The sequence below is a fragment of the Xenopus tropicalis genome, chromosome 9 (genome assembly GCF_000004195.4).
Source record: "Xenopus tropicalis strain Nigerian chromosome 9, UCB_Xtro_10.0, whole genome shotgun sequence".
NCBI lineage: Eukaryota > Metazoa > Chordata > Amphibia > Anura > Pipidae > Xenopus > Xenopus tropicalis.
The window spans coordinates 29,709,318-29,734,485 of record NC_030685.2 but is presented as its reverse complement, the minus strand read 5'-3'; the positions used below and the strand labels follow the sequence as shown (position 1 = coordinate 29,734,485).

General features: G+C 38.7%; 1 protein-coding gene across 3 annotated transcripts in view; it reads left to right on the top strand.

The window, feature by feature from the left end:
• Positions 1 to 20,913, top strand: part of ints1 (integrator complex subunit 1) — a 40,822-nt gene extending 19,909 nt beyond the window's left edge. For 2 of the 3 annotated variants that reach the window (XM_012970933.3, XM_002942040.5), the window contains exons 29-48: positions 2,107 to 2,205; positions 2,389 to 2,513; positions 2,640 to 2,894; positions 3,827 to 3,986; positions 5,899 to 6,039; positions 6,688 to 6,868; positions 8,574 to 8,697; positions 8,866 to 8,990; positions 9,199 to 9,286; positions 9,365 to 9,591; positions 9,842 to 9,965; positions 10,140 to 10,267; positions 11,701 to 11,893; positions 13,644 to 13,771; positions 14,072 to 14,184; positions 15,276 to 15,389; positions 17,052 to 17,122; positions 18,778 to 18,869; positions 20,007 to 20,116; positions 20,654 to 20,913. In XM_012970933.3, coding sequence (XP_012826387.2) covers positions 2,107 to 2,205; positions 2,389 to 2,513; positions 2,640 to 2,894; positions 3,827 to 3,986; positions 5,899 to 6,039; positions 6,688 to 6,868; positions 8,574 to 8,697; positions 8,866 to 8,990; positions 9,199 to 9,286; positions 9,365 to 9,591; positions 9,842 to 9,965; positions 10,140 to 10,267; positions 11,701 to 11,893; positions 13,644 to 13,771; positions 14,072 to 14,184; positions 15,276 to 15,389; positions 17,052 to 17,122; positions 18,778 to 18,869; positions 20,007 to 20,116; positions 20,654 to 20,769 — 2,714 coding nt within the window. In that variant the 3' untranslated portion in view covers positions 20,770 to 20,913. Of the gene's footprint in view, positions 1 to 2,106; positions 2,206 to 2,388; positions 2,514 to 2,639; positions 2,895 to 3,826; positions 3,987 to 5,898; positions 6,040 to 6,687; positions 6,869 to 8,573; positions 8,698 to 8,865; positions 8,991 to 9,198; positions 9,287 to 9,364; positions 9,592 to 9,841; positions 9,966 to 10,139; positions 10,268 to 11,700; positions 11,894 to 13,643; positions 13,772 to 14,071; positions 14,185 to 15,275; positions 15,390 to 17,001; positions 17,123 to 18,777; positions 18,870 to 20,006; positions 20,117 to 20,653 lie in introns of those variants that run through there. The other variant, XR_001171874.3, reaches the window with a different exon arrangement.
• Positions 20,914 to 25,168: the final 4,255 nt, after the last annotated feature.

Sequence of the window (25,168 nt, the reverse complement as noted above, 5' to 3'; positions counted from 1 at the left end):
TAGAGGAGATTGCAGTGGTTGATACCAGCAGGGTTCCCCCCTTCTATTCTTCTTTCTCTGCTTCTCCTTCTTTAACAATGCACCCATGGTACAGAAATGTATGTGAAAGAGTTGAGAACTATAATAAAAAAAAAGTAGAAGAGAGTGGTGATGCATGGTAGTTACTGGGAATAAGTAAACATGTCTGTCTGCTGGGAGAGTGCATTAACACCTTTAGATTGTAAAGCTCTTTTGGGTAAGGTCTTCTTTACCTCTTGTATTGGGTATTGGTTGTTTTTGTATGTTTTTTTTGTATGCTTAATGGTTCCCCCCATAACCCACCCTGCATGAATACAGTATTGTATTATACGACGTACAAACGGCCTATCTGTAGTATGCTAGCAATTTAATTTACATTTTATGTTTAAAGGAACAGTAACACCAAAAAATTTGAAGTGTTTTAAAGTAATTAAATATAATGTACTGTTGCCCTCTGCTGGTAAAAGTTGTGTGTTCTCCTTTTTTCCAGTTGAATGGCTGCCCCAATAGCTCGCAGCAGCTATATTTATATAAACTATAGCATAGTTTCTGTAGCAAACACACAGCTTTTGCTAGTGCAGCGCAGTTGTGCATAGTATATTACTTTGATTTTTTTGGTGTTACTGTTCCTTTAAACACCTAAACTTTATTTCCAGATTTGTTTTACTGGTATGTGATCAAACTTAAAGGAAACAGGAAAAAATTTGCTTAGCTTCACCAGCTAATTAAAGTGATAGTGACATGCTCCTTATATATGTGGAAAATAATATACTCAAGATGTTATATGCTGTATCAGTGGTATGAAGCCGACTTAATGGATATGCAACAGACTGTTGCAAAGAATCTGGCTTGTTTATAACATAGCTGCCTTATTACTCTATACAGGTAGAAAATCTCACTGCCTTCACTTACATAAGGTGTTGACATCTTTCCCTGGGAACTGTTTGAATTAAAATTGTATCAAATATTGAAGAGGAATGGTTCTTTTTCTATTCCATATGTTTTGCTGTTTATTTGTTGTACAATCCTCATCTGACTGTACAACTGCCAATTTATGCGTCATTTTAGTGATTGCTCATATGAGCAAAGGTCTAATTACCTATAGCAACCAATCAGCAGGTAACGTTTTTAGGTCACCTTCCTAAATGCAAGCATCTTACTGGATGCTTTAGGTTACTCTGCATGGGAATACTTTGTGCCTTTTAAATATAGGGGCAACGTCCCTATGAAATGCACACTATGGTCAGTTTTATCTGGAGCCAGTTAACCTACTTGTATGTTTTTTGATTTCTCGGAGGAAACCCATGGAACACAATTTTTTATGGATCTAAACATTTAGCTATTCAATTCTCATTTAAGTTCTAAAGTTGAATATGGCTTAAGCCCTGTATTAAAAAAAAAATAAAAATGCCCCACCCTACATCAAAGCCACTATCTCGGCATGTTCTCCAAACTCAACGGAATTGTTCCTCCAGTGGTTATATACTTTCCTTCTCTCTAGTAAATTGCTCACATACACACTTATAGGACGTTACTAAAGTACTAATGAGTTAAAGATAATTTTTTAAATCATAATCTTAGCACCTCTTTTTCTTATTGTATATATGTGAAATATATTGCAAGGATATAAATGTGAAAATAGCTAGAAATCCCCTTAAAGGGACACAAACACTCAACACACATGAGTGTGTCCTGATGACGATCCTATATGGATTGAAACGCGTAGACTTTTTTGTTTAATAAATTATTTTATTTTTTTATATTGGTCCGTGAGTGCTTTCTTGGAGAAGGTGCATGAATATAGGGTTAGCACCCGGACAGTGGCTATTATTTTGGTGAGTGCCGATATCTGGACTATATTTTTGTTGTGACTTGCCATAATGTTAGTTAAGTAGCGCAAAGGAAAACTCTTTACCACCACCGTTTAAAAATAAAAACAAAGAAATTGGTAATATAGAAATTGCTGTATATCTCTTAGTGTTGCATTTCATTTATTTATTATTGCCTCTCCAAGTCCAGCTTTTGGCATTGTGTCACTGTAGAAAATATTCCCCATGAGAATAAGGAATTCATGTGCTTCGTTTCTAGATTACATGGCTCACCTTGTTGAAGTTCAGCATGAAAGAGGAGCTACAGGGGGCCAGACCTTCCATTCTCTGCTGACAGCATCTATTCCCCCCAGGCGTGGTATGTCCGTTTATTTTCCTGCTGCTTAATGTATATTTAATTGTATAATTACATAAGGTTTGTGAGACTGCAATACTAGCCAGGACTGTTGTCAGTCACAGAATTTGTATTTATTTTACTAATTATAGACTGCAAATATATGGTATCTGAAAGATTTCCATCTTTCCAATCTGTGTCTTACAGACAGCACTGAGTTGATTAAGAGAAAAGCCAGCACTGAAACTCCCCAGGGGCAAGTACGGGCTAGAGCTGTGACCCAGATACCTGTCTTGGGCCCAGAAGATGATTTGGCTGGGATGTTTCTACAGGTAAATCAATACGTTTAAGGTCTTAAATTTTATTTATTCCCAGTAAAATTGCAGTTATCTGTGGATTATTTTTTTATCAAAGAACTCTATAAATTTAAAGATTTTTTTTTTTTTTTTTAAATAAAGCTTTTCCCCTTAAATCCGGATCCAAGATGGCAGAACTTCAATCCACGTCCTATTTCCCTCGCCTTACAGCAAGCCTTGGGGCAAGAGTTGGCCCGAATCCGACAGGGAAACACCCAGTTAACAGGGATTGCAGTGCGTCTGCTCCAGGCAGTGGGTGCGCTGTTAAACTCTCCCCACAGTGGAGCCCTGGTCCTAGCTATGCACAGAAATCATTTCATCGCTTGTCCATTAATGAGACTACTCTATCAATACCAGGTATGTAATGCATTCTCACTGGTCTGAACAGCTACAGTGGAAACCTGGATTATAGTGAGCGCTATAAATGAGGTTTGTCCACTGACAGCCCTGAAAGTACCCACTGCATTTGCGACAATTAAGGGTATTGTGTTTTTGTGTCTTCTAAAACTAGATATGCTTTAGGACTCGTTCAAGTTGAGACAAGGGGTATGCCAGGTCTTGGAGATACTGGCAACATGTCAGCAGCATGATCCACTAGTTCTAGTTTCGGTCATTGCTGATGCTGCATATGGACTTGCAGCGACTGGCTTAAATGCTTGATATCTTAGTGCAGTGATCCCCAACCAGTGGCTCGGTGGATTTTTTACCAAATAAAGCCTCCTGTAAGCTGATAGTGTGCATAGAGGCTGCCTAATAGCCCTTAGCCCTTATTTGGCACCTCCATGAACTTGTATGGTGCTTGTGTTGCTCTCTTTTTACATTTGACTGTGGCTCACGAGTAAGAAAGGTTGGGAAACCCTGTCTTAGTGCAATCTACTCCTCTTTGTTGTTGTCTCCTCTCCTGTTATGTTTTCCAACCCATCAGTCCGCAGGCAGAACAGACAAAGACCATACGAAGGGCGACTCCTCATATTGTCACCATTCTGTTGTTCTGATAATTCATGCTTATATTCTTAGAATATAAGAAAGGGAACAGCAGGAGCTGAAGAGGAGCTCTGTGGCTCTTTATCACTTCCTTTTCTGCCAGTGCACCACGTCAGATGACATTTGCAAACGCAGTACATGGATATTGGTTAGGATTGTCAGACCAGCATGCACACATTGATAATTATACCTTACAATCTTATCTGTGCACATATCGCCACTGATAGAAAAGTTGCACAAGAATAAAAATTTGAGCATTATGTTTTGGCTACCACCAAAAATAATCCTATATCTTTTCTGTTTAGCGCTCTGTCCCTCAGGATACAGCTTTCTCTTCTCTCTTCTTCAAAGTCCTCATGCAGATGTTACAATGGCTGGACAGCCCTGGGGTTGAAGAGGGTCCTCTTCGTGCACAACTTAAATCATTTGCAGCTTTGTATTCCTCAAAACATCGCATCAGTGATGGTATGATTTGCACACTGCTAAGAGCAGCACTAGCTGTGATTTTATTGAATTAACTACTGGCTCGTTATTTGCATGTACCACTTCTGTCAGGCAGTGAACATCCCTGGTTGTTTATGATTCTGTTCAGCTTCCTTGCTCAGTGGTTTTGCTACCATGAAGTTAATGACTCAAAGTGGTAATGTGGCCTTGTTTTCTGCAGTGGAAATATTGGGAGTGAATGCATATTTAATTTCTCTTTCTAATGTTGTAAAGGAGAAATATACTTGTGTTCTACAAATACTTAACCCGATTTGTTGGAAACAGATTCTTTAAGGGCAATTACATTGTTTAATTGTTTAGTTTAGTATTTGTTTTTTTATAACGAGGAAAATACAATATCACGACAAAGCTCAGTCATATTGTCTCTTTTATTAATTTCCGTTTATATATCTCCAATGGAAATATTTAGAATTTGAATCTCAAATTTATTCCTTTTATGAAGTTTACTATTTTCAGTCATTGTCACAGGTTGGGTTTAAAGGGCTTGGTAACCTTCAAACTAACTTTTAGAGTAATGTAGACAATGATATTCTGAGACTGCTTTTGATTCTGCAATTGTTTTTCATTTTTATTATGGTTTTCCAGCTCTTTGGCATTTTGTTCAGTAGCTCCCCAGTTTGAAATTTTAGCAGCTATCTGGTTGCTAGGGTCGTGTTTACCTTAGCAACCAGGCAACAGTTATGAACGAGAGACTGAATTATGAATAGAAGGGGGCCTATACAGAAAGATAAAGCAATAAAAAGTAACAATAACCGTAAACAAAAAAAAGCGGTATAAGCTCACAGAGCAATATTTTTTTTAGCTGCCGGGGTCAGTGGAAAGATGTAGAAGAGAAATGCAAATTATTTAAAAAAATATATAACAAAAAAGACCAATTGCAAGGTTTTAAGAAAAAAGACATTCTATAACATATTAAAAGTTAACTTAATGGCTAATCCGGCTGTAGCCTTCACCTGAACCTAAATTTGGCATAGCATGTAGCCCGAGTGATTCGGTATTTCCTTGTGCTAAGCACAATCAACCAAAGATATTTTTAGGAGTCACACTTTTAATTTTAGTTTTGCACATTTCATAAATATAATACCAATGCAATTTGTAATTACAATTGGAATACATTTTCCCTTTAAATGTCAAATGTAATGTTTTTTATATTCTCCTAATAATGCCAAAGTACTAATTATGTGGGTAAACCCACATGGCTTTAGTAGTAGTTTTTAGTACAGGTATTGGACCCGTTATCCAGAATTCTCGGGACCTGGGGTTTTCTGGATAAGGGGTCTTTCTGGAATTCGAATCTCCTACCTTAAGTCTGCTAAAAAAAAAAATTATTTAAACTCTAATTTAACCCAATAGGATTGTTTTGCCTCCAATAAGGATTCTTTATATCTTAGATTGGATCAAGTTCAAGGTCCTGTTTCATTATTAAAGAAAAAAAGGAAATTATTTTGAAAAAATTGAATGATTGGCTTATAATGGAGTCTATGGGAGAGGGCATTTCTGTAATTTGGAGCTTTCTGAATAATGGGTTTCTGGATAAGAGGTCCGATATCTGTACTGATAAACAGACGGTCAAATTTCATTAAAGGCTACATTCATTTATATAGGCGGAAACCTTAAGGTTTGTTGTATGTGGGGCATATTCTTCTAAGCCAATTTTTAATCGGTACAGAGGAGCCTTCACTGCCACTTCCGTATCCCATTGACTGAAAGTACGTGACAGCTCTGGAACCTAAAAGCATTTTTAAGTGCCAGTTCCAACGCTGTCACAAGTTTCTGAAATGAATGGCTACTGGCATTTCATTCATGTGCAGTAAGTTGGATGAGTATGGTATTTTTGACGGTAAATGCCATGTGTATTTTGATGATTTTGCAGTGCGTAGTGGGTTTTTGCACTTGGCAGAAGCACTGGCCTTCTGTCGGGAACCGGATGTCATCAACTCTACTATACGCACCATTATAACTACACTGAAATCTGGGGACAAGTGCAACGTGGAGCCTGAATTGATAAGCAAAGGTAAGGGCACTCGTATGGTTTTGTATTTATGAAATGACTTTTACTTGGTTATAAACATTGATCTTGTAAAGTCTTGTTGGAAGCGTTTTACATATTTTGTATGATACTTGCATGTATTCTTTGGGAATTGTTCAGGCCTCTGCTGTTTTTTTTTTTCTTTTCTAAATATGCCTTTGTTCCTGCCCTTTGTTACCTATTATCCCCAACATGCCCATATTCATAGCAAGGCATTGACCTAGAGCAGCAGGATTAAAGGGATGGCAAACTGCTGGCTAAGGGACGAAGAGGTCGGATTGAACTAGTGGCCTGCCAAGCTTTATAGTATCACTGTAATGTCTCTACTTGCCCACCTTTCTTTATTTAGAAGGGGTCATTACACATTAACCCATACTTTTATTTGTTATTGCCTTTTAGCTTTAATAGAATTTGAGTATTTTTTTTCTTAGGTGCAAAGTCATTTCAAGTGTTTTTTATTAAAGAATGATGCTACAGAGACTTACAGGAAAAGTCTGTAAACATTAAACTGCCCACCCTCTTCTTTTCTTTCATTCCATCTCTGTCTCTTAGCTAACATACATTCAGTTGAAAACATACATTTAATAGTTAGCTGTTTTGTGTGACTTTTGTGGCATTTTTTTTTTATTTAAGTGCTCCAAGGCCTGATAGAAGCAAAATCCCCATATTTGGAGGAGTTTTTGACGGTCCTGCTTTCAGTAACCATAGAGACAACCTCCCGCTTTACTGCCACTGGTCCTGTTGCTTTGGTGAGCTCTCTGCTGCTACAGGAAAGACAAGAGTCATCCATTAAAAAAGGCAATGAGAGCTGCAGGTATGTTGTAACTTTATATCTTAGAGAAATACATATAGTATGAATCGCATGAATGGTCAAATTGTTAACCACAGTGGGCTGGCATATATGGTGGTTGGGTTATCTTACAGTAGGACTCTTACAGTTTTTGTGATCTGTTAAAGGTTTAGTTCACCTTTAAATGATCTTTTAGTATGATGTTAACATTGCTATTCTTAGATAATTTGCAGTTGGTCTTCATTTTTTTATGGTATTGCTGCCTTGCACTGGGAAAAGTTGTGCATTTTTGTTTCAGGAATAATACTATAGTTTATATGAATAAGCTGCTGTGAAGCCACAGAGGCAGCCATTCAAGCTGTAAAAGGAGAAAAGGCACAGGTTATATGGCAGATTAGTTCTGTAATAGAATGCAATGGTATTCTACTGAGCTTATCTGTTATCTGCCATGTAAATACTGGTGCATCAGGCATTTTCCTTTCTCATCAATGAATCAATGGCATGTGTGCTATTAGGATACTTCTACTATACTACTTCCAAAAAGGGGCATTGTAGCATATAAGATAAAACTCCTTTGGCAATGATCATTTGGCAATGACATATAGCTTTATGTGTTTGACAACTGCGTTTTAGGGCTGTGGCACGGGGAGATTAGTCGCTGCGCGAAAATAACGAAATCGCGGTGTCCCATATGCCATCCCACCGGCGATTTACATTCTCGTCAGTGGAATGGCATTTCGGGGAGATTTGTCGCGGGGTGACTAATCTCCCCGTGTGCCACAGCCCTTACAGCATGTTTGCGTCAGTGTGTGTACAATTGCTTGTTATCAATTAGAGATAGATAATACAACATGATTGGAGGGTTTGACCAACCCTGGTAAGGAGAGAGAGGAATAATATTATTCCTCTTTAATTGTATAGCAGCAACATATTCCTTAAACCTTTACAGAGAGTTATTATTTACATCAGTCCCTGCCCCAGTGGACATAAATATCTAATATTGATTTTATGAGGAACCACTTAACATTGCTGTATGCTTTTGTGTGGGAAGAAATCCCTTGCAAGCACAGGGAGAATTTACAAATTCCTTGCATATGTTCTTTGGCTGGAGTTGAATCTAGAACCCCAGTGTTGCAAGGCAGCAGTGCTAATAGTAGTATATTTTAAATATCTTATAAAAAAAAAAAGGTTTCACAGTTCTTGTCCCACAAAATTTCAAGGAGCCAATAAATACCAGCTAAATACCAGTCCACTTAGAAGCCCCTGAGGAGCGAATTATTCAGCTCCTGCAGGCAAGTTTGCATGACTTCAGAAAACCGAAACAATGCATAGGCCTTTCCACCAGCGGCTCCTATTGTTGCCGGTGGAGAGGGATTTCTAGCGGTTAGTCACCCGCAGTAGCAGAAATCTATCACAGGCAACTAACGCTCTGTTGAACATAAGCCTTAGCGAAGGGATAGGTTTGTTTGTTCAAAGGTAAATATAGAGCTCTAAACAAATTGCCTTGCTCAAAAAATAAGGGGGAATAAGTTTGGTTAAAAAAATAGTGCTTTACAATGACATTTAAATAGGAACATTTTTTTAATTAAAACAATAGGTAGAATGTAATTTCAACACATGTTCTATATAATGTGCTCATTTTTAGCAAATGTGTTTAAAGTGTATACTCTCCCTTTAAAGGGCAAGACTGATAAAAAAAATTCTAATGTGATTTGTTAACGTTCTGTAGTTCTGAAACTGCTCGTTCATATCCTTCATCCGGGCTTCTTATTGATTGGCTGGAACTGTTGGATCCCGAGGTTATAAGCAGCTTCCCAGACCTGCAGCAAAGACTGTTATTTTCATGGAACAAGGTAGGATCCTTTGAGGCAGTACCTACCTGCCAACGAGTAGAGACCTGATCAAAATGCATTCCACATAAGGCAAAACTGCCAACTGACAAAAGGTATCTTTCACCCTACTGTGGAACACTCTGTAGTGCTGCCTAGTTAATTTTGTTTCTGATGCTTTGTATGCTATAGGGTTCCTCTGCATTGCAGCCTCCTTCCTTCCGACCATATCTCCTGGCCCTTCTTACTCATCAGTCAAACTGGACTACATTGCACCAGTGCATTGCCATCCTGTTAAGCAAACAGAGAGAACAAAGGTGGGCTTCCACATAATGCTTTGTTATGAAATCAACTAGGCTTAGAGATTTGTCAGTATAATTAAATGTTTACATGTTACGGTGAATTTCTTTAAAATTGGTGTTAATTACCGAAGGGATCCTTTAAAACCATGCATTTCCAGTTTAACTTAGATGTGGTATGCAATGACTGAAATTTTGTAATGAAGTAATGAGTTTTTTGATGCAGGTTTGACCCTTCCGCTTCTCTGGATTTCCTCTGGGCATGTATTCATATTCCACGTATATGGCAGGGGCGGGACCAACGCACTCCACAGGTAAGCCATCTATCTTTGTGTAGACATACCAGTGATGCTCTAAATGTTTCTGGGAAATATAATTATTTTGCCCAACAGAAGCGTCGCGACGAGTATGTTTTGCGGCTGAAACAATCAGAGCTCCTTTGCCTTGTGGACTTGATCATTTCTGAGGCAGAAACGAGAGGCCAGGGATCTGAAGAGATTGCTTGTCCGCTGATCCAGTCACGTTTACCATTACTAATCAACTCTTGTCAAGGGGACCAAGAAAATATCAAAAAGGTTATGGAACATTTGATCAGCTGCATAAAGCAGTGGGGAAACAGGTGAGCTATTTTGGCGAATGCATGGCGTTCTAATATATCTGTTCTTGCGCTCTGCTTTCTGCTGGTATTGCTATGCCAGTCCTCAGTCTGAGTCTGTCTGGTTTAGTGACTTGCCATGAGGTTTTCATGGGGTTGAAAGAGTTAAGCAAACCCATTCACTCCCTGATCCTTTCAATAGATGTGTCAGATTTTAAGTGCACAGTCATAAAAGGTCAGGCTGAACTTTCTAATGCTGAGTTTATCTTTGCAGTTCTTTGGGGAAACATTGCCGAGACTTCCTCCTGCAGCTTTATCTGCAGCTGCCAGAGCTTATCCTTCCTGTCCCTGACATCTTGCTGACCAGCGAGGGGGCCACAGACAGCAGCACCTGCAAGGTCAATATTTTTTTTATCTGATCTATTTCAGTAGAGGACTTTCATGTACAAAATGTTTATACTGAATTTTTCAGTGCACCAAGGTTCCTATTGAACAAGTGATTTACCATTTTTTACCATTTTTTGGTAATCAACCTGTGATTAATCTGTATTTGTTTTTCTTCACTTTATTAGATGGATGCCCTTATACACCGTTTCATAACACTCCTTGCTGATACCAGTGACTGCAAGGAAAGTCGCATGTCAGACGCTAATATGGCTTGCCGCAAACTCGCCGTGGCCCATCCTCTCCTGCTTCTTAGGTAAACAGCCTGCTGCATATACATAAATATTCTTACAACTAAAGGCTCATTCACAGTAGCATGCTTGTATCCAATGATTCTTCTCGCAGTTCCTGATTGTTGCCTTGGAGCCAGTGCTTAGTCCTGCCTACTGTTCTGAATGCACTGATGCAAGTGCACCTATTGATGCAGGGAAGGCATGGAGCCATCTTCAAGCTGTGGGCAATTGTAGGGTTCCCACTGCAGGCTGCAAATAGGTGCAACAGACTTGCATCTTAAGATTAATGAGACCAATCACCAGAAATAATTCAGTAAAAATGTTCATTTCTGTTGTGCCCAGTTTGGCAAAACGCACATGCAGTTGTCTCAAAAACCTTTTCACTGTGTGAAATTTGAAAAACATGACAAATTGAATCCAGAATTGTACTTTGCACTCTGCAATTGTGTAGATAAATGTGCCATTTAGTCTCTCTATCTAAGAAGTACCATTTGACACTATATTTAAAACTGTGGCTTTTTTTACATCCTTGCCAAGGTTCCTTACCACAGGCCCTCACTAATGTTAGTAACTGCATAAAGGTAAATCTACCTTTTAAAATGTACTTTGCTTTCTAAAAGTGAACAATAATACCAACACAAGAGAGTTGTTTCTTTGAATTGAACCGTTAATTTAACCTCTTTCAATTCACTGAAGATGTAAATACACTTGAATGAAATGTAAGATGTAGAAAATAGCATATATACATAGTTTTCCATTGTAGTCTTTTCAGTTTTAGTATATTCAGCTTGCTGTGAAACAAGCTAATAAGGAAATAGTGAAGCTTCTGTGTGAATATATAGAATAAATTATTCTTAAAGGTGAACTTCACAAGTTTTTTGAAAAGTAAACATAATTTCAAGCAACTTTGTAATATACATGAATTAAAAAATATGCAGCCTTTTCATGGTTTTGAACATAATAATATGGTTTGGAACAATTATCTTACTCCTTGCCCCCTGCTCTCCTGCTGATCTGGCTGACTACTTTAAAGCTCAAAAAAATGTAACAGTTTTCGACTGCCTTCAGCCTGCCTTCAGCCTGCCTTCAGCCTGCCTTCAGCCTGCCTTCAGCCTCCAGATCCCACAATCCGCTGCACACGTCAATAATGAAAGGAACACCACACTGCAATGCATTGTGGGTTATGTAGTTCCTGCATGCTGCCTGTAAGCTGTGAAGAAGTTGTTACAATTTGTAACATCAGTGTTTTACTCCCTCCAGGATTTCAAATGATGGAGAAAGAGAAAAATTGTTTTGCAGCTGGATTTCAGCATATAACAATTACATTTAGTCATACTTTTTCATGCTGATTACAGTGATAGGTATTTTAAGGGTTTCTGTGTTGTGTGGGTTTGGTTTGGAAGCTGGAGTTCCACATTAAAATGTGCATAATGCATCTGCTCCCCTTTTCTTTTAGGCATTTGCCTATGATAGCTGCCTTGCTTCATGGAAGGGCACACTTAAATTTCCATGAGTTCCGGCAGCAGAACCATCTGACTTTCTTCACTCATGTACTCGGCATTCTAGAATTGCTGCAGCCTCAAGTGTTCCATAGTGAGCGTCAGGAAGCTCTGTGGGATTGCCTTGTCTCTTTCATTAAAGTGCTCCAGGTAATAAACCAATCCTGTGCCAGAACTAAATCTATAAAGTTGAAACACAAGCCCATCAAGCTTTAATATCAGGAGCTGTGGCTACTAACCTTTTTACGTATGTATGCCATTTCAGTTCACATTTTGTTTTAGCTAAAGTCTGAGATGAATATGTTATTAAATCCTTGACATAGAATTAGCATAGAAATGATGCACCTTATAAATTGGCCTTCTGTACCAGCCCAAGGCTACCACAACCCTTAGTAGTGAGAATCTGTGCACCCATCTTATTTCCTGCTGATTTACAGCACAAACTCTGGGCTGTAACTTGTCAGTTACATAAATTAAAGGAAAACTATACCCCCAGAATGAATGCTTAACCAACATTTAGTTTACTATAAATGGAATATATACTGGAATATATCAGTAAATATTACCCCTTTACATCCTTTCCCTTGATCCACCATTTAGTGATGGGCTGAGTGCTCCCTCAGAGATCACTTGACAGGAAATAATGCAGCTCTAACTGTAACAGGAAGTAGTGTGGGAGTAAAAGGCAGAACTCTGTCCATTAATTGGCTGATGACTTTTAATGAGCACGTATGTGTGCCTTGGCTTGTTTGTGTACCCAATAGCACATACTACTAAAAATAGGCTGGTTTATGCGATATATTTTTATAGACACCTATATTGTTTGAGGTTATAGATTTCCTTTTAAAGGGGACCTGTCACCCAGACTTAAAAAGCTGTATAATAAGTCCTTTTCAAATTAAACATGAAACCCAAATTTATTTTTATATTAAAACATCCAAACCCATTATAAAGGCACTTAAAAATCCCAGCTGTCAATTATATATTGCCTGCCCCGCCTCTATGCCTAAGGCATAGAGGCGGGGCAGACAAGTACTTTAACTTTCAATTCAGCTCTTACTTTCCCCCTCACTCCTCACCATCTAATTGTGTAGCCAGTGCATGGGCCTGGGCATCAGGCCCCCATTCTTGCACATACACAAGATTATGGGGTGATACAAAGCTAGCCTTAATAACAGTGTCCACAAAATGGCACCTGCCTACTTGATGTGATTGTGTAATTCCAGGACTGAAGGAAACAAGATTTATATTTTTTATATAGTGTAAGTGAAGTTTATTTTCTTAACAAACGCAATAGAAAAGAATTTCGAATTATTTCTTAGTCACCTAAGGGATTCTGCATCACAGTTAATTAACAAAAAGCCCTGTAACACATGCTTCTTTGTCTGATGTAACTTTCTAATGTTTCGATGATTTCCGATAACCTGTAGAAGATGGTGACCTCCTATAGACAAATTAAAGGCCTGGATTATTACCGTTATTGGGCTGCTGCACCTCTGGGATACAAGTTCAGTATATAAAATGCAGCATTTATAGCCATATTAATTTTTAGGCTTTAGTTCTTTTAATTTCCTATCTGCTTTGCATTGATGTGACTTGTTTAGATTCTCAAGGAATGTGTCAGTATCACAATAAAAATCTTTTTGGCAATAATCACATTTTTTAAGACTAAAACCTTGCCACACCTTGTTTCCCCAGCACCTGTGTCAGACTTTGGCATTGATGACGTAACAGTGGCTTTATGCATCAGGGCTGGAGCATTAATGCAAACATTTTGTTACAGTGTTAATTTCATATAATAGAATTGCTATGGTCAGCACATGTTATTTATTGAAGAACAATTTAATACTACAGTATTAATTGCTTATACTATTTACTATGCTTTTTTTTTTTTAAACAGAATTATAGGAAGTACTCAAGGCAGTTAGCAGCATTCATCAGTAAGTTTGTCCAGTTTATCCACAAGTATATCACATGTGATGCTCAAGCAGCGGTGTCCTTCCTGCAGAAGAACTCTGATCCTCTACAGTAAGTGATTTCCATAGTACAGGCCTCCAGAACTGTTTTTTTGTTTATTTTTTTTACATTTTTGGGGATGGTTATTTATCTCCTGTATCGGTGGGCCGCAGAAGACCTTGGGTGTAGCACCCTTCATGGGTCATGGTTCACTGGAGCTCTATTCTTTAGGGCTATATCTCTGATACAGGAAGAATAACTCCAGTTTACAGGGTCTTGTAATTGCAATTATTCTAATATGATTTATCATGGCTCAGGTCATGGAGTATCCTTATATTTTAACCCCCTCCCTCCCTCCCCTTCAATCCACAGCGGTTTGTCTTCAGAGAACAGTGATCTCTCAATGCTGAAGTCCCTTCTGGCAGGTCTGAGCCTTCCCAGCAGAGGTGGAGCTCAAGAGAAGACATCTGAAGAAGAGAAGGATGGTATGCTTAAGGGGATATTACGCAATATTAGGGACCCTGTGAAATTTAGTTGCACTATTTAAATGGTCCTATTAACCCATTACTTGTTCCATTATATAATCTCACTTGTCAAAGCTGATAAGTATTTGTTTTCTGTAAAGAGCCTGTGGTTTTGGTTTTTGCGGGGTAAACTGTTACTTCTGCCTGGGTGCACATACAAATGATACCTGCCGAGTAGCGACTGCTAAAAATATCATGACTTACTCTGGCAGACAGTGATCTTTTACAAACAAATTATAGAAATATGTGCATCAGCCAAACAGGCATATTAGTTTGACATTAAGCCCATACAAACCAGCCAAGCCTATATGTTGTGCTAAAATCCATATATTCATAAAATTTGCAAGTCCAAAAAAATGTGGCTTATAAACATTTTGCAATTCCTCTTTCTCAGTGACACCTTATTTAACCTTACAATAAAATGCCCTGTAAATTAGAACTTACGGCTAAAGGCTGGTAGCATATAGTAGCAAACAGTACATTGTCTAGCCATGTGGACTGTTATCTGTAGGCTGTACTTTGGCATTTACAACTCTGTTACATGAAGAGTTTAATGATTGACAGCCAGTGTCTGGTGAGAAACATGGGAATTGTAGATCCAGCAGTAGTATGGTTGACCTTTCCTGACAAATGTTATTCAAGTGCTTGTAAAATGGTCGAGCACTAATTAAATATGGCTACCACTGGGAACCAAGTATCACTACACTCACAAACCAAAGGGATGGAGGGAGCTACGCAAAAAAGCAGAGCTGTGCTGCTACTTTTTATTTACTGCACTCAAACATTGGTTTTCTATGAAAGCATTTCCTAGACTTATGGAACACAGTTTTTTTCTGCTGCCAAAGATACACCTTTGATAGCCCATACTGCTGCCTTTAACTTAAAGGGCAACCGTTTACCAAGACAGACAGTATGGCTACTGACAGACATTCCCCTGCCAGCCTGTTTGCGTTCGCTTAAAACTTGCCATTGGTCTAGAGTTTCCATAACTGAGATCCTATCTAGTTTTATTTGTTTTGCAATCATTGTCTTTGGCTTTGTTTTCTCCACAGAGGAGTCTACCACAGGTTCCCTACCTTTTGTTAGTGTCTCAATGTTCACTCCCCTAACTGCTGCTGAAATGGCCCCTTACCTCAAAAGAATCTCCAGGAGCAAGTCTGTAGAAGGTATTTTTGTTTTTGTTTGTTTCTGGTAATTTTGCAGGCATATAAAAGTGAAATATTATTATGCCCGCATCTCCTTGGGGGATGCAAGAACAGCAGGGTATAGCTTGTACCACTAGGAGGCAGGACACTAGAGAAAAAGTCTCTTCGTTCCACAGCAATACCCTCCAGCCCAACACAGTCTCATTGATTTTTGTTTTTGCTAGGAACTTTTATATTCCCTTAAACAGTAGACATATTTGAGCGAATTCCTTATTTTGTGCACAGAACACTCTTTTTGTGCAGCTTTTATACAACCATTGGCTGTGGTCCACATGTCTCAACCTACCAAACAACAGCAATCCTAGTACTTTTAAAACTCTCTAGACTCTGTCTAAAAATATAGTCTTTAGAAGAAGCAAGCAGTGTTGCAAATTTATCTCATGTTTAAATACAAATAAGCAGAGAAGGAATCTTCTACTCACATAATACTCTATGCCTTCATATGTTGTCTATTTAATCTTAATGCATTGGATATTACACAAAATATATACAATAGGCAAATACAAAGGAAAACTAGAAATAAGGAAACGGAGAACCTTCAGTAGGCTGTAATGTATCCAATCTAAAACTTATGTCTTATATACCCTTGTTGTATGTACCCCTTGTTGTTTTTGGCTCTGTACCTTTATATAGTCATGGAACTCTTTGGTGACTTGTAATACCCTTATACCATATATATATATAATATATATATATATATATATATATATATATATATATATATATATATATCCTGGTTCAGTGTTAGGTCAGTCTGCCAATAACCTTTTTACCCAACCTAATTTCTTCTGTTGGGTTCTTATTGCCTTACAATAAGGCAGAAGGTGGCATGGCATGATATCACAAGGGCCTTAAATAGACTTTTCTATAGCAGGAAACAAACCCTTAGGTTACACATCTATACATTGGCCTTATACAAAGCTAAATTCTGGGGATAAACTTGAAGATATTGTGGTTATTTAGGCATTCATGCTTGGGTATACCTAACCCATGCCACTCATGGGCTATTGATAACCTACAAACCCCAGCATTAGTTTAATTCTGTCTGTAGTGGTTGGCGTTTTTCTCTAGCCTGTATGTTTTTCTCCTGCTCACTGACAGGGATTGCTGTAAAATCAGAGACAATAATAGCAAGTGGTTGATCATTATTACCCAGGGGTTGTAAGCGGCCTTTGATCTTCCAAAGTAAAATTCGGTCTCCATTTGTTGGAGAGAATGATAGAAGGAGCTAAATATAATTAAAGAAATCCCAGGAGCAATGTGTAAAGTCACTGCACAGTTACAATTGAGCGGCATGTCAGCTTTGTATGCTTGTCTCTGTAACAACGCCGGCAATTTCCATCCATTGCTGAGCCTGCCCGCCTGCAATCTGATCAGTTCTTGAAAGTCAAAGCGTAGCCTGGGGCAGTCTGGGGCCTGCAAAGCTTTGGCAGCTGGTCTCCTTTTCCCAGGATCTGCGCTGGTATGTCATCACGTTTCATTCTTTCTCTAAAATGAATTGCCTGATTGAAAGACTGTGTTATATCCAAGCTTGTGCCTATGTCCTGCTGACCCAGCTTCTCTCCATCCTCAGCCTGTGATGAATTTGAAGTTGATGTCTGCTGGATTTGTTTGCCTTTCTAGATATCCTGCAGGCTCTTAGTGACATAGATGAAATGTCCAAACGCAGACCTGAAATCCTTTCTTTCTTTGCTGTGAGTATGTCAACAATGTGATCCGCGTGCAATGTGGGTAAACACACTGAACACCATGCTGTATTACAGGCTCTAATCCAGCAGGAACGTTTGCAGTCCAAATTGCTGAAGGCTGTAATGCCAAATGTGCTAGTTATCCTTTATTTGTACTTGTTTTGATACTTTTATTATGATATTTCTTTCTTCATCTTTTCTTTGTAATCAGAATGCAAGTAGGGAAAAAATGCAAACTTAAAGCAGTGCTTCATCTTCAAGTTAACTTTTAGTATGCTATAGAATGGCCTATTCTGAGCAATATTAGAACCTCTTTATTATTTATTTTCTATAATTTTTGAATTATGTGCGGCCTTCTTCTCTTTCAAATGGGGGTCACTGACCCTGGCAGCCAAATGCTCTGTAAGGCCACAATTTTCTTTTTTTTTTCTTTTTATTATTACTTATCTTTTTATTTAGGCCCACTCCTATTCATATTCCTGTCTTTTTCAAATCACAGCCTGGTTTCTAGGTTAAATTGGAGCATAGCAGCCAGATAGCTATCGAAATTCCAAACTTGAGAGATGCTGAACAAAAAGCTAACTAATTGCAAAAACTGCAAATAATTAAATGTAAACTGTCTCAGAATAGCAAATTCTACATCAAAATAAAAGTTAATTTAAAAGTGAAGAACCCTTTTAAGTAGGAGTTGTTCCACCACACGCTGTATTTTTTTTCCCCAGATGTTTCCCATTCACATGATTGGATTGGTGGTAGATTTGAATTTGTTCTTGGCACTGCATCAGACAAAATGCCCAAAGTCGGCCCCTGAGCCAGAACAGAAAAACACATCGCTACAGAGTTTGAAACAAATTTCCCTGTGGCAAAAACTTAATTTTTATGTTGAAAAAGGCACAGTAACTGAGCAGCAACTGTGTTACTGCATAAAGTCATAAAGTGAAAACCAGCCTAAAATGGAATGAAAAGTTCCCTCAAAGCCACCTCTAGCTTACATATGTCATGTAGTCTTAGGTTTATTGCCTTTAAGATGGCAGCCAAATTGAAAGAAGTATTTAATTTTAACTATTAACTAACTTGCCTGGAGCAACAATTCTCGCCATTCTTCAGTTTGGTTGGTCTTTCAAACTGCCCTGTATCTCTGTGCTACCATACTGATGTGCTTTTCAGTCACATAACCAACAGAATGTCTTTGCCTTAAAGGTTGAGTACCAAGCAAATTAAGACTTGGTATACATGAAAAAAGTATCTTTGTTTGCGTAGATAATTTACCCATTGCCACTGACAAAACATTTAAAAGCAAGCAATGTAATGCAACGTAAAAATCCTGTGTGTGGTAAAGAATAACTGTGACATTCATAGAGATCTTTGGCTCTAGGACCATGAAGCTAAACTCAAAATAATCGCCTGCTTAGAGAGATGTATAGATAATAGTAGGAATGGACTTAATTTCCTCAGGGGTCTGGCCTATTTCTAATAAGCTTTGTGGTATTTACGCAGCAAGGAGTTCTACCACCTTGTTGTAGCCTAAAACATCCTAACAAGTGGACATGCTGCACAGCAGCTCAGTATGGGGACAAATCAATGGCTACACTGCAGTGATAATGCTCTGCCTTTGAAGATCTGCTGAGGGTATCTCTTGCTTCTTTCCTTTGCATTTGCAGAGCGATTTTCAGAGGTTGATGAGTTCCACAGAGGAATCCTGTCGCAATTTGGCTTTCAGCTTAGCTCTGCGCACCGTTCAGTGCAATCCCAGGTGAGGCCGGTGAATGTGTTGTTGCTTTTTTAGATAATCTGTTTATGCAGCATGTACTGTTGAATGTTTATTACATGTACATCTATTACTGATTGGCCTGCATTATCAGCCAAAACAGAAAACTGGACATTTTGGAGCATGTTAGATCTATTTGGGTGCACACTTTGGTTACTGATGCTACAGACAAGCATCCATTTTTATGGCCTAATTCCATACAAATCCAGCTGGTTGTCTAGTGGGACAGTCTGACTCATATGAAGTTAGCAAAGTAGGTCTAGAAGTAAGAATGCCTACTTATTGTGTTAGATTATTTTAAATCATATACAGCTACATATTGCAGCCCAGTATGCACAGGAATATAAAGGATTTATTACACATTAAACTACCCATCATAGTAACCCTTAAGGGCAAATTAATCAAAATATGTGACCACAGAAAAATTCACCAACATTCTATTTATATCCTATGGGATTTTTAGAAGCTTATTTATCAGTGGGTAAAAGTTAATAGTTCACTGTTTGATAACACATTTCTAAATAAGTAGTTAGTGATTTTTTATGTGGTGAGTTCTTAACTTACATTTTGATAAATCTGCCCCTTCGTTCTTCCCAAACTGTGCTTCTGCCCCCCCCCCAGTGCATTGGATACCAATAGAACATGAGATATTTAACATGCTCTCATAAAAATATTAAAGGGCAGATAACGCTGAGTGATTTTACCTTCCTTTTCCTTAAAAATCCTCTCCAGTGTTACTGTTACCAGCATTTATTTTACATATAAGTGTACCCTTGTTATGAGCTAAGGAGTGGCATGACCATATGTGGGTGTTCTAGCCAGAGCCACCACCTTGATTCATGTGTTGGTCCAGAGAGACAACTTTTGTTGCTGACTGGTTTCTGTAGCCTGCCTAATGTTCAGGAGGACTGAATCCCTTACGCTTACTCGCACTTATGTTACGAGAGGTAGAAGTTTAAGTATTTTATTTAATTAATTAGCCTGCCATTTTTATTTCATTGCCACTGCCCATCCCTGGCATAACATAAGGAATTGCATACTTGTGTTGCCCTATTTGGTTAAGCAGAATTCTCAAGGAATATAGTATAAGAACAAATATTAAAAGCGATATTCTTTTCTCAGTATCGCAGCCGACTTTCTCCCAACGTTCATGTACTGCCTGGGCAGCAGAGACTTTGAAGTAGTGCAGACAGCGCTGAGGAACCTACCCGAGTACACCCTTCTCTGCCAGGGTAAGTAGTATGTACATAAATCTCTCCCATTGTAATAGCATGACATGAACATCTTAATCTCCTTCTGCAAAGGATTCTCTTTTTGCCAGGCCAGTGCTCTTGTCTAGAACATTGCCATCATACCATTGCAATCTTATAATGAAACAAGCCTGCAGGTTACACATAGCTTGCATAACATTATCTGGAACTGGTGTCTTTACTCTAAACATAGGCACAAATAAGAATTGTAAGACAAAGAGCAATCCTTTTGGTGCAAACAAGATTCTACGTCATTTATAGGTGTAAAGCAAGTAATGGGAAAATAACCGCACATTTTGATAAGTAGTGATTTATATAAAAAAAATGTCCTTGATATTAATATTTCTGATCAGGTCTGGTCTGGAATCCAAAAGGCCCTGGTATTTCAATTACACAGAGGTCCATCAGCCCAATAAATAATGACTGTCTATGGTATCTTACAGCAGCCCCTCTGGCATTTGCCAGAACCCTCAGATTGCCAGTGTGGGTCTGATTCTGATTCATTTTCTTTGTCCACAGAACATGCTGCGGTTCTACTTCACAGGGCATTCCTCGTTGGTATGTATGGACAAATGGACACAAGTCCTCAGATATCAGAAGCCTTAAAGGTCCTTCACATGGAGGCAATGGTTTAAAAAAAAAAAGTGCATCTTACTGGAGCGACTCAGATAACAAACTTTTGGAAGAAGAAAACTTTTGCTTTGGAGATTCAAAGATGCTGTAATGAACACTCAAAGTTCAATTACTTTTGTATTAAAACTATTCCTTTTTTTTTCTTGGTTGTGTATATCCATTGCCCATACTACTGCTGCCACCTGAGAAAGAGGGAGAGATAACTAGTGAGACTGCATCCTTGCTTCTTACAAAAACTACATTTTTCACTGAGAAGTACAGTCTCTGGAAACTAAACTTGGCATAGGCTGAAATGTTTTTTGTTCGTTTTTTTTTGTTTTTGTTTTTTTTTTAAATAAAAAATTAAGGAGGGTTTTACAAAAATTGCTCTCTGAAAAACCTGCTGCTGAGACAACAGGGGAATAAGGGTGTTTTGACTCCTGCAGTCATCCGGAGGAAATCTGCAATTGCAGAACTGCCCTTCCCTACCCAGAGCTGAAGATGCTGGTGCTGTTACACAGCAGTTGCTTGAAAAGTGAGGGTCCGACACATGCTGCTTTTAAGCTGCAGAAAATTTTTACATCTGTGTATTCTCTGCCCCAATTAAGGCCAGCAGTAGGATCTTAGGGATTAATCAGGAAACCTTTGGGACAGTGTACATGCTTTTTGTAGTCGATCACCATCTAGAGATTTGTGCAGGCCTGGGATTTAAGCCCACCTCATTGTTTACCCATCCACTTGCTACGTAAGCCAGTCGAACAAAGAAATATCTGGAGCTTATCTGCCCCCTAACTAAGACCCATGTATGTAACTTCACTCGTGGGGCAGGTTGTCCAGTGAGTAACAAGTAACACATCTGATGTTCTTCTGTGTAGCCAAACTTAGTGGCAACTAACGTTGTTGTGTAGTTCTGTAGTATTATGTGGAAAAAGATACAGGAAGGGGCGACCCCCTCCAGTGATTCAATGAAAAATATTTTTTCCCAGGACAATTTCCCTGTTAAAGGAGACATATTGGATAAATGGGAAAAAACTTAATTTTGTAGGCAATTATGAATAATATATGGTGCTGGTTTTACTTTGGGCTAAAAATGAATCCTATCTGTAAAAATGGCCCCTTTATTGGAGTTCCCTATAGATCCTATCAGTTCTCTGTCTGTGTTTCAAATGAAGGGTGGGTGTGTCCTAACAGTCCCTGCCAGAAGCACAGCAGGAGGGGAATAGCCAATCACAGCCTTGCACTCACACAAGCAAAGGCAGGCTTCAGTTCCCTATCAGGTCAGCCTAGCTGCTGATTGGTTCCTATCCTACAGTGCAGTGTACTGAGAGCCGCCGGCTCCCCAGCTCATCCAGAGAATTAAGCCAGCAAGAAGTTGAACAGATGGGCGGGACTAGTGGGGTTTTGGTGGAATTTCTCAATAAATCGGTCCGAAACACAACTTTTTTAAGCACAATCCTTTAGAGGAGTATAATTCACTGGTACATTCCTAATTTTTATATGATAAGTCTCCTTTAAGAAAAAAATGCATTTCCCCAGGGAAAAAACTAACACAATGCCATGCCACCATTTTACCTGCCCATGCTTCCCCATCACTAAATTATACCCATGTATGTGTAGCAGAGTATGATTGAAAGCCCAAGCAAGAGAGGCCGTGAGTAAGATGCTGGTGTGTTGCTCTGATTTTCCCCCCAAAGAAACACCTGGGGATAAAACTTAGCACTTTAAATTAATGTGGGGGGGGGGGTCTGACATTGTGGCATTTTCAGTGAATGATTAGGTTTTGAGGAAGCGTTTAACAAGAGACATTTAACCACAACTAAGTATGATGAAACGGTACTTTGCATTTTGTGAGTGGCTTCTCCCAGCATCAGTTGCAGTGATATGGGCTTACTTCCCTAGCGCACTGTTTCTAGTGGAGGGTTACTGTGTAGAACTATAGTATGGCTGTTTCAGTTTAGTAAGAATAACCAGCAGAACAAATTCCTTGTCTTATGTGCAGTTTGTGATCATGTTACTAACACTATCCCTCAGCTGCATGTTCATCATCACCTTCATCTGTAGTGTTCTGTGAGAATAACAGGGATCTAAATGAATGTTCCCATTCTAAGACATAGGGGGACATGTACTAAAGTGTGAATTTTCTCCTTGACTAACGTCACTAAAGTTCACCTCAGTTTGCCAGGTGTGTTTTTCACAACACATCTCATATTTACTAAAAATGGAGGGGGTGAAGTAGATAATAAGAATCAAAAGTGGTTGCTCTATTTTTATACTGGCAGGTCACCTGCCTGAACCTGGAGAAATTTCTCTTGGCGAAAATTCCTTCCTGTGCTCTTAGTAAATTGGAGAATATTCACTGGAGAAGATTTGTGAATCTACGCCAATGCAAAGAGAATTTTCTCTATTTATTCTCCACAACTTGTCAGCGATGTTGAGGGGAATCTACATTTTTGGCAAAACTACTTACTTTCACCCTTTAGTAAATATGCCCCATAGGCTGAAGCACACTCACTTGTGTATGTTTATAGGAGAGAGGAACATTAATCTCTTTCCTGTCCTGATACAGCCTACTGATTTGTTGCACAGTCCAGAGAAAACAAACTGCTCACTGTGAGATGACCTCAAAGAGGTGCCTACTGTGCAAGTGTGATTTTAATTGCAGCAGATTCGGTGGATATGCCCAGTAGGTACCACTTTGAGGTCTTCATAGTTGGAGAGAGCAGATCTCAGAAAGCAAAAGGGAGTTGCGATACATGCTAGACAATGAAGTAACACGGTATGTTATTCTGGGGGTTGTACAGAGTAATTCTAGGGTATTTTAAAATAAAAAAAGGTTACTTATTCTTTAAATAATAAATACAACCAATTTCCAAATCCTGTTACAATGTACGGTATTAGTGGAGTTTGTTTACGTAAATAAAACCATTGCAATGGCATTTATCAGATCAAAAGCTTTCAAAAGAGGTTTTAATATTTTAAAGGGAAGTGAGTCTGACCTATTTTTGAAAAGTATTTCCTTCTGAATGTGTTGTAAATGTGGGTAGTGTTTGATATAGGACTGGGTTTTGTAGTGTTGCAAATAAGAGCTTTTAACTGTATTCAATAAAATGCTAACAATGTTCCGGGTGAATTCAAGCAGCAGACAGCTTGCAGATGGGGGTTATGTGTGCAGGTGAGTGGAGGTAATTCAATTACCTACTATTTGTACGTGATTTGGAATGTCACGCTTTACAATGTGTTCCAGCAAGAAGGATTTCTCTCTTCCTTATGAAAGTGATATGACTTCAAAGCTGCTTGGGAGATAATCCAACGGAAGCTTACTTTTCTCTTCCTCAAGGGATAGGCTGATTTTGGTTAAAAAATTTCAGAAAAATGTTTTGTATAGGAATAGCATATGGTTCCAGGAAGCATAACCCTGTTCAGCATATCCAACTTATGGGGAGGCCATTTCCCATTTTAAGACAGTAATTTCATTTTCTCAAAATGATTCCCCTTTGCCTATAAAATAAAGAAGAACCTTGTTCTTGATGGTAACTAACCTGCATAAATCCATATTGTGGCAAAACAATCCTACTGGGTTTATTTAATATCAAAATGTTTAGTAGGGCTGGGGGTAGGGGTAGGCAGAAGAGATACTGCAACAGTGTAGGGGGGGGCACTAGACAAGTACTTTTTCTGCCTACTCCTAGTCTGGGATCTCTTACCCCTGCTGCCACTGCTCACCATGCACCCCCTACAATGATCATGTCATGTGTTTAAATGTTCATTTAAACACATAGGGGGGCCGGGGAGCCTTAGGCGCTCCGGCTGATTTGGCCCGCCTCTGACAACGTATGGTGATCCAATTACCTCAAAAAACTCAATTAAAAGTCATCTAGGAGTTCCATGACCTGTAGTACCTTGTATTTGATCCCAACTAAGATATAATTAATCCTTATTGCAGGCAAAAAGATTATATTGGGCTGGGGGTTTTTTTGTAGTAGACTTGAAATTATGGAAAGCCAAATTACAGAGACACCCCTTATCAAAAAAAAAATTTAAAAAAAATAAAGGATCTGAGCATTCTAGGTTACACACACACACACACACACACACACACACAAAATTTAAACCTTGGTCAAGTAAACATTCGTTGGTTTACAGATCTTGCTACCATCATACCATCATTAAATGCGAGAAACAGCACCCTCATCTGGTGTATGTCAGTCATTATCACTGATGGTGAGGTTGTCTAATCAGGATGAAACTGTTCTGTAGCAGGTATCTACAGTATTATGCTATGATTTAATAACTAAGTCGGTGAGAAATGAATGAGGGTATAGTTTTCTGCTTGCATACAATGATCCCTCACTGGCCTCAAGATGGACTTTCCAGGACTACATCAAACTAAATCATAATTTCAAGGTGAACTACACCATTAGT